The 12,910-nt window shown below is 39.4% G+C and overlaps 1 protein-coding gene across 5 annotated transcripts; it reads left to right on the forward strand.

The window, feature by feature from the left end:
- Positions 1-219: 219 nt before the first annotated feature.
- eif4enif1 (eukaryotic translation initiation factor 4E nuclear import factor 1) lies at positions 220-12,794 on the forward strand. 5 transcript variants are annotated; one of them, XM_056387809.1, is made up of 19 exons: positions 220-575; positions 1,234-1,385; positions 1,484-1,557; positions 3,015-3,142; positions 3,561-3,835; positions 4,154-4,352; positions 4,545-4,708; positions 5,442-5,601; positions 6,026-6,202; positions 6,366-6,589; positions 7,341-7,415; positions 8,372-8,558; positions 9,137-9,225; positions 9,569-9,705; positions 10,093-10,174; positions 10,334-10,457; positions 10,995-11,309; positions 11,478-11,648; positions 11,857-12,794. In XM_056387809.1, exons 2-19 carry the CDS (start codon positions 1,287-1,289, stop codon positions 12,042-12,044), a joined length of 2,868 nt encoding a protein of 955 aa, XP_056243784.1. In that variant the 5' UTR covers positions 220-575; positions 1,234-1,286; the 3' UTR covers positions 12,045-12,794. The 5 variants fall into 5 exon arrangements, with proteins under 5 accessions (XP_056243784.1, XP_056243775.1, XP_056243761.1 ...); XM_056387800.1 differs by having other exon boundaries at positions 6,059-6,202; positions 6,366-6,634; XM_056387786.1 differs by having other exon boundaries at positions 221-575; positions 6,366-6,634.
- The last annotated feature ends 116 nt before the right edge of the window (positions 12,795-12,910 follow it).

Consider the following 12,910-nt stretch of genomic DNA (forward strand, 5'->3'; position numbering starts at 1 on the left):
AATGAATAGCTGCCCCAAATAATGCCTCTTGAGTTTTCTAAATTTAGTGTAATTTCTACTCCTACAAACCCAGTTACATTTTTTTAACGGTTGATATAGCTGCGAATTAATGTCTTACTAGTTACATGTAATTTTTTATATTATTATTTAAATATCAAAATGCAACACGGCTGACGCACGCCAGACTATTAAAAATTCTACAAAGGCGCAGTGGGCACAATGTAATCTTTCCAAGGACCTTCTTAAAGCGGCGATCTGAGGAAAATTGGTGCTACGACTTAGAAAACAGAGAAAGAGCAGGCAATTATTTCAGATTACACAGTCGCTGTGTGAATTAATTTCTTATTTGGACCTGTTTTATTGTGTTAAGTTGCCCCAGTACAGTGTATAATTGCTGAAATCTCTGAAACAACTCAGCCGGCTTTACATTTGGTACTCGCTGGGTGGGCATTATCCCCATTCCCCAGCTAGTTAGCTAGCTAGCTAAAGGCTCTAGGTTAGCTAGCTAGCTAACTATCGTGAGCGGACGCTGTTCGGCCGTAAGCTGCCAGTCTTCCACACAGCGTTCAAACCGAGTGAGTAATTTTTATAAATGTACTACCCAGACAGTCCTTAGTGCAAATGTTGTACAACAAACGAGGTGTCGAGTTAACTATATGTGGGACGCTAGCCCAGCTAACCCTGGCTAACTGTTGTCGTATGTTCTCCTGAAACTCAGTGAAGAGTTGATTCATTTGAACAAAGACAGGTAAAGTGTCGTTAATGTTTTGTACTGGTTGGAGACTTATTTGTTTTCAAAATAGTGTCGTTCAGTCTTGAAGCTACAGACAACTTGTCAATTACCGCAAACGCCAAGTAATTTATTGTAATTGACGTGTCACGTCTCATGTCTGCGTCTCTGGCTGTTGTCAATTAACTTGCTAATAGGCTAGCACCGTAAGCTAAAACTGTCCCAATGTAAGTTTACCCGATTTACGGTAAAGTTAATTGTTTTCGTTGTGCTGCGTGTTCATGTTTGAGGGTGGGTCGCTTTTCTAATGTTTTGTTTTTTCATCTAAACTTGAATGATGCTGTGTTGGTTCAACTTTAAAATCTGTTCCTATTGATCATTTGATGAACATCAGCTGAAGCAGTCAGTTAACTTAACGCTCTGTTGTCAGGCCAAATTCAAATGAAGTCAATGAAGCAGCAACTGTCATGGATAATTAACGCACAAACCTTTGTTTCCAACAGGAGCAGAGACATTATTGGGATAGAAGCTGTTTGTTCCGTGTCTGTAGTCAATCATGGAGAACGATGCTTGTGTTGAGCCGAAGACTGGTGATGCTGCTGTCGATCAAGTTAAGCAACAGCCTGCAGCTCCATCTCCTTACAGATACACTAAGGTGATGGAAAAACATCAACTATACAATCGACAACTATACAGGCTGCATAGAGGTGTTCCCTAACACTAATGAACCATTTTGATATTGTTATTGTATAGGAAGAGCTTCTGGAAATAAAAGAACTGCCAATCTCCAATGAAAGGCCAGAATGTCTCTCTGAGAAATATGACAGGTAAGAATGAATGTCCTAGGATGTCAGTATCCACTAATAATGACTCTAATCTGCTTAATTAAACATTTGATCTAGTCATAGGTAAGTGTTTACTAATGCTTGAACTGAGAGCATGACAATGAAAAAGCATAAGCATTTACTATAAGTCTACAACATTAGTGGCTTCCATTAGCAGAATAAGACCATTTTGGAAGACAGAATTGGTGAAATTACTGTTAACTTTGAGCAATGAAGGTAAAAAGCTCTGATTTTAATATAAAGTTATATATAAATATATGAATTTCTGATTTGAATTTTAGGATATGGTAATATTTTGTAGGAGGTGGTCTTGAAAAACAAGCGCGGTATTCAATGTATACAGATCAAAGCACCATGTCCTCACATGCCTCTGAAGTTCAAACCACATCTCAACATAGAGATCAAAGTCTGCATTAAGTAAAGCTTAATCTAATTTTGTGCTGCTGGAGGTTTGTGAAGTGTGTGGGATAAAATGCTTTTAACAGTGACTTTGAATGGATCAGATTCTGAAATACAGCAGGTAGGCTACCAAAACTATCAAACACACCAGATATTCACAAACTAGGATTAAATTTGAGAAAATGCCTATCATCCAGTTGCCTAAATATTCTCAAACTCTGCTTTTAATCATTTACATTCAGCCAAGTCTCAGAGCAAACAATATTAATTTCTTTTTGAACACATAAGTTGCTGCATGTGGCTGGTAATAAATGGGTTCTGATGTAAGTGATTTCTTCTTTGAGTATGTAAAACAAATGGCTGGTCTGCAGATCAAAATTTGATTCTATGAATTCTAGTCACTGTTGGATTGAGTGCAAGTTGGGCTTGGACTTGCAATTTTGTGTCTACATGTTCAAGGCAGATTTGTATTTCAGAATATTTAGTCTCCATTTGTTGACATTATAATCAAGACAGACTTTTCCCCAGGATCCATCCTTGCATGCGTCTAGGGCTTTTATTATTTAAATACATTTTATATGGTTTTCACAAAGATTTGAAATGTGAATGAATGCCACCTGATTCTTTCAACCTTCTTTATCAACCTTCCAAGGCAAGCTGTTTGAAATACCAATCATGCTTGTGTTAAGATGGAAGTCTGATATATATATATTTATATTTATATTTATATATATATATATATTTTTTTTTTTTCTTTCAGTCTTCTGTGTGTTTCCTGGCTCACAGGGCCAAGAAGTAATGGTTGAAATCTATGGTTGCAGTTGACTTTTATGAAATGTAGTTAGTCTACCGTAATTGGACTTTCTAATGCTTATGACTGACAGATACCAGCATGAAAGAAAATCTAACATTAGACATGTATACTCTGTTTATTTTTGGAATAATTTTAGTGAATTATTTGTCTTGTCAGTAGACAGGTGAGTATATCCTTTTCTTTTCTTTTTTTTAAATTGTGGTTTTCAAATGGTGTTTTGATACAGTGATGGTGTCTGGGACCCTGAGAAGTGGCACGCCTCACTGTATCCCACTTCAGAGCGTAGCTCTCCAGTGGAAGGTTTTAAAAAGGACTATGTGGACGACAGAGTTCCTCTGAAACGAAGAATCCCAGGTAAATGATTATTTATATAGACCAAAGCCAGAAGGGGCAGGCTGCCACAGTCTAAGTAATTAATGGCAAAACGCTGAGCTGTGAAAAACGGCACATGTATAGAGCATTATCCCTCACTTATAGTATTTATTTAAAAAAAAAAAAAAAAATAGCAGTTTTCTGTAAATGTAATGCAATAATGCTCCACTGAATATGCAGTGGCTATCGATTATGCTCAAGCAAATGTTGTAACATTTTTTTGTTAGACAGAGGGATAAGAAGGTATACATGTAGTACAAGTGAAATGTATTTGATATTTACAAAATCTTCAAACCAGAAGAGGCCTGCACTGGATTGATGACTTGGTGTAATGTGAATGTTGATGTAGATTGTGTACTCTAAACATCTAAAACCAAGCTGTTTGTTGCATTACATCCAGATCCTCGTGAGCGTTTAAAGGAGGATGATCTGGATGTCATACTGAGCCCACAGCGACGCAGCTTTGGAGGTGGATGTCAAGGCAATGCTGCACCTGCACTCCACGCCCGTCGCCCAGTCAGCCCCCTAGAAAATAAGGAGAATGAAAGTCTCCGTCTGGGGGGAGCACGCAGAATCGGCAGTGGACGCATAATTGCTGCCCGAGCATTTGAGAGAGAAGCCCGTGCGGAGAAAGAGAGGGAACGTGAGAGAGACTTTAAAGATAAAAGATTCAGGGTTGGTGTTCACTGTTTTCAGTCCATCCATAATGTATTTCCCTTAGTGTCCACACAATGAGGCATTCAGTGCATTGCTGTTACCGTTTCTTTACAATGCTAAGTAAGATTGCTAAGAAAGATGTGCAAAATAGCAGATGCATATAGCATTGTTTTTCACAAAAATATGTGCCCCCCTTGACTAAATGTGGTTTCTCCAGAGTTGACATCGATTCTGGTGCCATCGATTTAGTATGATTTTGAGCAGCATGTATTTTCTTCCATTTTACAAACACAGTAGACTTATGTTTTTTTGTTTTTTTTTTTTCATCATTTGCAGAGAGATTTTGGTGACAAACGTGTGTTTAGTGAGAGGAGAAGGAATGACTCGTATGCAGAGGAGGAGCCAGAGTGGTTCTCTGGGGGTCCCACAAGCCAGTCTGAGACAATTGAACTCATTGGATTTGACGACAAAATCCTGGAAGATGATAAACGCAGGTCCAAGCGGTCAAGGAAGCGGACAGAGTCTGTGAAAGAAGGCATGTCTTTCTGTGAAACTGTTCTTCTGAATTACAGCAACATAATACATTTTGACCTTCTTTTTTTCTTACATTAGTTGTTTTTAACTGGTGAAGTGAATGGTATTATTTGGTTAACTAGCTTAGTGTGATGGCTATCATATTAGGGATATTAAAGATTTTTATCTTTAATGTCACATTTATCATTTGCAGTGGTGGAATGTAATGGTGGACAAGCGGAAGAGCAAGATGCGGGTTTGCAGTCGACAGCCGATCAGGAGGTTCCTCACCCTGATGTTCTACCGGAGCAGTCAGCTGGAGACTTTGACTTCAATGAATTCTTCAATCTGGAGAAGACGATGCCAGGACTGGCTTCTGTAAGTACTGGGGTGCACTGTGTGATTTTTGGTGTTTCAAGGCATGAACATCACAAATGGGATGTCATTTAAAACTCCTAAAACCTGATCAATGTGACTATTTTATTTCTCTCCCTCTTTTATTCTGTACACTGAACAGTGTAAGCTCAACAGTAGAGGTTTTCAAATGTATCTCAATTTATACAGTCATTAAGAACCTCTTGAAGGCCAGATTGACACTGGTGCTACAGTTTTGACCTGACAAATTACATAGTCTGTTCGTGTCCAAGCTCAGTAAGTTTTTATGTTTTTGAATCCAAAAATTATTTCTGCAGAATACTTGCAGTACGATATTACCTCTACTGCACTGGCTTGATCTCACTGAACTTGATCTGAGGTGGTGGGTATTACCACTGAATGGTGCACTTTCTAAATTAATTTGTCAGTGGGCTCTTACACGGGGTTAAGGAGACATAAAAAATGTATCCACAATCCAAATTTATGCCCATCATTATAGCTGCATTAGACTTGTTACCAATTGGACAACTTACAGAACCAGTCGACAAGCTAAATGAGATTGTGGTGCTAAATCAACACAATGCCAAAAAGCAGTGCATTCATTGACACTGTTCTCAGTCTTCTAGCACATTTTGTGCTAAATCGATGGAAAGCACTCTAAACGTAAGTGTCATCTTTGTTCTTGCAACCTTCTACCTTCTGCCTGCCGATTTTTTTGTTTTCCACTCTCTCACAGGCATCTGTGTCTGTCTTACAGATGATAGAGGACGTGTTGGGGGAGGGCCCTGTATCGGCTAGCCGCTTCAGTCAGTGGTTCTCCAGTAACCTGAGCCCTTCAGGTAGCCGATCCAGCAGTCTGAGGTCCACTCCTCACGAGGAGCTGGAAAAGCTAGCAGGTAAATGATTTGATTGTCTTGGCTTTCCCACTGTTTGCCTGAAGGTGTTTCATGTAACAATATAGCTTAAAACCAGGCCACAGTGCTCTTTGTTGAAAGAAACTCAATATCAGGGGCCTGTTCTTTAAAAACAAGTTTAATGAATCAGCTTTGTGTTTTAAGGGGGTCTTGGGTTTTAAAGTTATCAAGATAATTTGGTAAATCTGGGTCATGCAAGAAGCCCCTGGATTTCTCCCTCTTGTTTTACATTGTTATTATGTAAGGCATTAATAAAATAAGTTTGTCAACCCCATCCTGCTGCTTTACTGTGTCACCCTAAATGCTATGTGACTGCTAGTTCATTGAATACTAGATTTGTAATGTTAATGCTGCCAAAACATATTCAATGTCCTAAACCTTCAATTATCTTTCGCCCTTTTTGAAGGGCTTGATCCATGCTGTACATCTCCTGGTCAAGGCCCTGTCCCATACTTCACACCTATTCAATCATCGGAGTGCAAGGAGAAGGTGGACATCCTGGAGCTACTGCACAAAGCCAAAATAGACCTGAAGCCCCTTCTCTCCACCCTGTCAGTCAACAAAGCTCGGCTACGGGAAAGCAGTAAGTTTCAGCTCATTAAAGCATTGCACAGTTGCGTTTTAACATAACAGATTTTACTGGTAATATGCAGTAACAAGCAGTGTCAGTTTGTTATTTTAAATCTCCTCAAAACTCAGTTTTATCAGTTCTCCTGATAGTTTTTAATGTATTTATCTGTGCCCAGCTAATTCTGGAGTGGTGCTCTCGCTGGAGGAGGTGGAGGGAGAGATGAAAGGGATGAAGCTGGACTCTGGACAAGTGCGAAAGGTGCCAACTCCACAGAGAGGTAATGGCACGCCCTTCATGGCCGAGCATTTAGAGGAGGCTTTAACGGGTGGCCCGAGTGCCCGTCCACGCTCGCGTGACACAGACATGTCGGCCTTTAATAAACTGGTCAGCAGCATGAAGGCAAGTGGAACTCTGCCACCTCACCCCAAAACCAACACAAACAATGTAAGTATTTTTCTACATGTATTGTTTTTTATTTAATAGCCCAAGGCTTACACTGGATAATTAACAGCATTGTGCATGTTAAACTGGAACAGGTAACTTTTGAAACACATCTGTCCTTGTGATGTCTTAACATTACATGCAAGCTTTTTAGTGTTAAGATTAGATTTTTTTTTTTTTTCTTTTAAAAAAAAAAAAAAAAAAATAAAAAATATTCCAAAGGACTAAAAAGCGATGGGCATAAATTTGCTTCTCAACTGTTTTGGAGGTTGTTTTTTTTTTTAATGTTTGAATGCTGCAAGTGTCATTTTTTTTATGCAAGTCCGTTTCTGAATTATTGTTCTGGTTTGTGCTGAGGTGAGAACCATCTCGACTGTGTCGTTAGATGGATGTTCATCAAGGAAAAGTGCATTAACCCAAAAGCATAACTGACTTGCATGAGGGACACTTTGATTGACTCACTTGTAAAAATCTATCTCAGTGGGCTTGCAGTTACCAAGTTAAAGGAAAGTCTGTTACATGCCCAAACTTTTACATGTGGTGGTACCATTTAAAAGCCAGTTTTTATTCAGTTGCTGTTTTGATGCATTTCAACGCTTACCACACGATCTACACTGCGAAATTCTTACTGGGATGGGTTTTTATGAGCAAACTGTTGTTTTTGGTTGCATTGCACCTGCCACAAATTATTTGTCTCTGTACAATGCAGCAACCTTCAGACCCAGCTGTGGTGACAATGTCTGAAGCTCAAGTGCCAGCTCAGCAGCAGAAAAACATATTCCAGGTTTGTGTTTTTGTACTTCATATCTCTGGTGGTGCAACAGATGGAGAGTGTAAACTGAACTGCAGGAGAAAAATGACATCTATAGTTGATCTTTTCAACAGTAGCTGCTCATTAATCTGTGGCACAATCAGGCTGCTGCCAATGTTCCTTCCATTAGTCTTTTTCAATAAGAACATTTTGATTCAGGTCCTAAGCTTCATTTCCAGCCTGGACTGACTGTCCCCATGCCCCTTGTAATATTTATGCATGTTGGGTTTGGATAGGTTTTCCTCATGTCAGTTTCAGATCAAGTCCAAAACTCTAACGCAGTGCCCTTTCATCAGCTTTAACGTGTAGCCTCCATATGAAATGTCCATTTGGAATCTTAACATACAGAAACATGATGGTTCATGTTCATGGTTTTCTTCTCAGGAAACCACAGAACATGGTTTTGAGTTGTGACACAGGCTATGTAAAGGATTTTATGTCCCTCTGCTGAGGCAACTAAACCTTCAATGCTGCTACAAGTTGCAAAGCACATTAAATTGAGGTTCTGCACAGAAAAATAAAATTTGAAACTATAATTTACCGTTATTGCTGTCAGACAAACTAGATGCTGGCTTGCTGAAAAAATAAAACAGTATATGTGCTTGTTAAATTTTATTCTGGTTCAGATTTTGTTTGAGGTGCAAGCTTAATCAAATCATGTCTGTCTTTGGCTGTAAATCAGGGGGTTTTTATATGCTACATTATGATTAAGAACACTGTAACCTTGTGTGTTCTGTATCCAGGAGTGTTGCTTTATTAGAGCTGATGAGGATGGTTGCTAGTTCCCAAGTTGGCAAATTGCCTGAGTCATCTTTATCAGGGAAAAATATTCTATCCCACATTTTATGACTGGCAGTTCTGCATTGAATCTAACTCAGACCAGTAACATTAAAGTGAATGGGATTTCATATAAAATGTTTGTATTGTAGGAGCTCTTAGGTGGTCCTGCTCGTAGTGGCTCCCCTACTCTACTTGGCAATCTGTTGGGCAACACTGAGGGCCCAACTACATCTGCCCCTCTTCATGCCCTACTACACAAGGGCCCTTCACCCCCTCTCTTTCCACAGAGGGCACCCTCTCCTGACTACTTCAACAGTCGGTTGCAACCTTCATCAGGTAGGTTGATTACAAAAGAGACAAGTTGAAGCCTTGAAAAAGACTTGTGAACCACACCATGGAATTGGAAATTCTTTTTAATCATAACTTTACCTACAGATTTCATTAGAAGTTTTCAAAATCCAAATCCATCCAAGAACATTTAATGATGATGAGGAATAGTTTTTCACTGTTAGACAATGCAGTCCAAACTTTATTACAGCTCTGATGGAATGTCAAACTAGAAAAAACTGAGGCAACAGGAGTGAAACAAATCTGAGGCTATGTCAGATGGGCTACAATAGCAAAAGCTTAACATGGTGAGGCATTTATTTAATTTAAAAAAAAAAAAAAAAACTTTTTTCCTCTTGCTTTCTGCATCACCACACATGTTAAATGAGTTTATCTCCTGCTGTGAGGGTGCAATGGAAATGCATATGATCACAGCACAGCTAGGAGTGCAATAGTGATTCTGTTGAAATTTAAGCAGCATCAACATCTTTACTTGAGCCTCTGTTTTTTGTTTTGAGAAGATGGTGTTGAATAGACGAGCTGGATCATTTAATAGTGTCCGTCCCCCCCCCCCTCTCCTATCCAAGGTTTTCCTGTTGGTCCTCAGCCCATACTGCCAGAACAGTTTGCTGAAGTACACCGGTCCATCAGCCCTGGATCTGCTGCACAGCAACAGGTAACTTCAATGTCTGGACACACTTAACTTGAAATAATGGCTTCATTGTTGATTACTGAAGGTAGACTTCACACCTAATAAAACTAAACTTTATTTTTTGAATGGTTGACTTATACTTTGTATGTTTAATGAATACAAAATTCTATTTGAAGAACCTTATTTTATAATATGAATGCATGAGTAGTGCTCCATATAAGCTAGAAAATTTCCAGGTTGTAATGCATGTTACAGTTTTCACCCTGCTGACATAATCAGTTTTTAGTGGAGCAGAGAAGTCCCATAAAAGTATCTCCCTAGATGTCATTTGGAGATCTCTTCAGCTGTATGTATTATGTTTGTCCAGATGAGGGCCCTCTCAATGCCAGTGAATCAGGCAGACCTAGAAGCGCTGGCGTTCCAACAGGACCTCGCTCTACATGCCCACCACTCATTCCAGTCAAACTACAACAAGCCACCACAGGATAAGTCTTTTCGAAATCGGTTAGTTTATAAAAAAAAAAATTTAAAAAAAAAGCATATTCAGATACTGCACAGTATTTGTCATTAAATGACTGAATTAAATGTGATTTTTAATGCCTACTTAGCAAATTGGCTACCTTTTTTTATTCTCTGAAGAACACATTTTTGTTGGACTTCATGTCTTGCTAGTTAATTTTAGCAACTGAAATGATTGCAGTTGTGGCTTGGTGTGTTAAATGTTAGTTTTTCTCTGACCTTTTTTTTTCTTATTTTAAAAGAATCCCACTTCAATCACTGTTAATATTTTGATACTGGCATACATTAGTCCACTGAATATATACACCCAAGCAAAGATGTATTGTTAGTGTTTGCTAGTTATTATGATGCTGATGTGCTTGTGATCAACAGACCACAGCGTGTTAATCGCTCCCCTGGTCCAGGTCCTCAGCCTGCTGGGAGAAACTCTCCAGGAAATGCTGTCACCAGCATGGTGATTATAAACCTTACTCTTCCAAATGTCATTATTTTCCAGAGTCCTGTAAAGACCCAACTAATCTTTAAACTTTTGTGTGTAAATTCTATACATCTTGGTATTGCTACTATTAATAATATATAATTTATTTATTTTTATTTTTTTAACCTACTACAGTTGTCCCCTTCATTTACACCCACATCTGTGATCCGCAAAATGTACGCTACAAAAGAGAAAAGCAGAGATGAACCATCGAGTCGTTCAGAAACCAAGGAGGAGGGAGCAGCACATTCTCAAGATGGTATAGAGCATTCATTTATCCTCAAACAAAAAATCCAAGAGATAACATGTTAAATTGAATATTTATTTCTAACATAGTGCCAAAATGTTAAAGAACAAGGAAACATAAAGAAGTACACTGCATTTAACATCAAATTTAAGCAATACAATCATAAAAACCAAAACTCAATTCAAAAATAAAACTTGCATCTAAAAACAAGGACAGCTAACGTGACAGTGTTATTGCAGCTATCATTATAAAGCTGTTACTCTATTGCATAAAAAAAAATGTCCTAACCTGACTTCTTTTTTTTTTTTTTTTTAATAAGCCCCTCTCATATTTAAAAGCTGGATCTGTAGCAGAAGGCTGTTCCACAACATGGTACCGGTGTAATAAAAGGAACTCCTGGCTGCATTATTCACTTGAGGCACTTTACATAAACGCTAGCTGTGGTATTGTAGTCATACTGAGTATGGACCATTGTCCTCAACTTCTTGATTTGAACTTGGGTTAAAGTACTACAACACTAACATTGAGATTTGGGTTATGTGATTACAGAAAGCAGTTCCCCAAATCTATACCTGGAAGCGCTGGATGGGAATGCTGCCCAGTCTGGTGGGGTAAAGGCCAGCTCACAGACCTTGCCAAGCAAAGATCAGGAGCGTCTCAGGCCTGGCTCCGGTGGACGCCATACACCCACCATGGTACCTCCAGGACCATCCTCATCTTTTCCTCGTCCCATATACCCGGTACCGCTGCTATCTCATGTACCTATGGTGCGTCCTCCTCCCCAGCTCCACCCTAATGTGGTTCAGCGAATGCTGGCACAGGGTATCCAGCCACAGCAGCTCGGACCTGCTCTTGTGCAAGCTGGTTAGTATATGCTCGAGTGTGTGTGTGTGTGTGTGTGTGTGTTGTTTTTGTTTTTGTTTTTTCCCATGCTTATATTTTATAAAACTTATTTTTTTACTGTTGAGGCTTTTTTGTTATTGAACTACTCTGACCCTCAGAGCTAAGGGAAGTCTTGACTTGTATTCACAGGTATATTTCCGCCACATGTTGACCTTGCACAACTTCAAGGCTTGCCTCCTGCCCTGCTTGGACAACCGCTGTACCCTCTAAGTGCGACAGCGCATCCACTTCTACCTCCCAGAGCCAATACTCAGATGCAGTTAGCAGTTATGCAGCAGCAACTTCAGCAACAGAGACCAAGTAAGTGGAAGCAATGTCAAATATTACTGCTCAGTGTAATACTTGCACAACTATACAGTCCTCATACATAAAACAAGTTGTATCTTGCATAGTATGGTATTTGTGCTACTAACCTATATTACTGTAGGAGCAGAATTGGGTTGATTTTTAAATGGATAAGAACTTGGCATTAAAAGATTTTTCTTCCTGTTTTTGTCTTATCTTGTAGTACATCCAAGTGTAACAGGCCCTCAGTCACAGAGCCAAGGCCCCCACCGGACAAATGGCTCCCAGCAACACGGCGGCAGCCCCCCTTTAGGCCTAGCCAAGTGGTTTGGATCAGACGTGCTAGAACAGCCACTCCCATCCATGCCGGCCAAGGTCATAAGTGTAGATGAGCTGGAGTTCCGGCCATAAGAAAATAAACACTGCTGGATAGCAAGATTTTCTTTTCTTTTTTTCTGCCCATCTCCACCTCCTCGTTACCAGAAAAATGTGAACTTTAATTTGAAAGACAGTGCACAGAACTGGAAAGTCTAACCATCCCATGCTTTGTCTTCAACCTTGAAGTCACTGCTTTTGAAGAGGCAAATGATGGAGATGTTTTTGCAGCTGAGTGAATTTTTTTTCTATTAGATTCTGTGCAGTAAATGTATAGGCCTAATTGTACAGACCTTGGGAAAGAATCTTATTCTCCCTGTATATAGGTATGGTTTCTTTAACTTGGTATGGGGAAGGTGATATTATCCCGCAGTTAAACTGAAAACTGTGAGAGACGAAGTCACCACGAGCTGGTAGCATTCCTCTGTCTTGTCCACCGTAACCCCCCCACCCCAACCTGCACTGAGAAAGGGCCACTACTAGTGAGAAATGTTGGGTTGATGAGTAACTTGTGTGTGTACTCAAACTTTACTTTGTGGCATGGCTAGTGGCCCTTTTCTGTAGAAGTGAGTGGCAGGAGCATTTCAAGACAACTCCAGGGGATGGCTGTGCCTTTTTTTTTTTTTTTTTTTTCTTTAACTGTATCCTCTCCCATCCATTCTGTCACTATGAGGGACAGCACTGCTTACACTGTCAGTTTTTGGAGGGTGTTTGGGATGCAGTTTATGTGCGATTAAGTTATAAAAAGCACAAATAGAATTAATAAATAAAATCTTCAGTAAAACAGTTTGTTTATTTTATTTTAAATGGTTTCATATTACCTTTTTTTTGTATTGTTACCATGATCATAGAAAGCTGGGTGAATATTTGCACTGGCTATTTTATTAGGTACACCAGCACAA

The sequence above is a fragment of the Seriola aureovittata genome, chromosome 2 (assembly GCF_021018895.1).
Source record: "Seriola aureovittata isolate HTS-2021-v1 ecotype China chromosome 2, ASM2101889v1, whole genome shotgun sequence".
NCBI classification, from domain to species: Eukaryota; Metazoa; Chordata; class Actinopteri; order Carangiformes; family Carangidae; genus Seriola; species Seriola aureovittata.

Bases quoted from the DNA above. Each gene is read 5' to 3' on its own strand.
- eif4enif1 (XM_056387786.1), top strand. From the start codon at position 1,287: ATGGAGAACGATGCTTGTGTTGAGCCGAAGACTGGTGATGCTGCTGTC. The intron at 4,709-5,441 runs GTAAGTACTGGG...ACTCTCTCACAG, and splicing joins CGATGCCAGGACTGGCTTCT to GCATCTGTGTCTGTCTTACA. The intron at 11,310-11,477 runs GTTAGTATATGC...TTGTATTCACAG, and splicing joins ACCTGCTCTTGTGCAAGCTG to GTATATTTCCGCCACATGTT.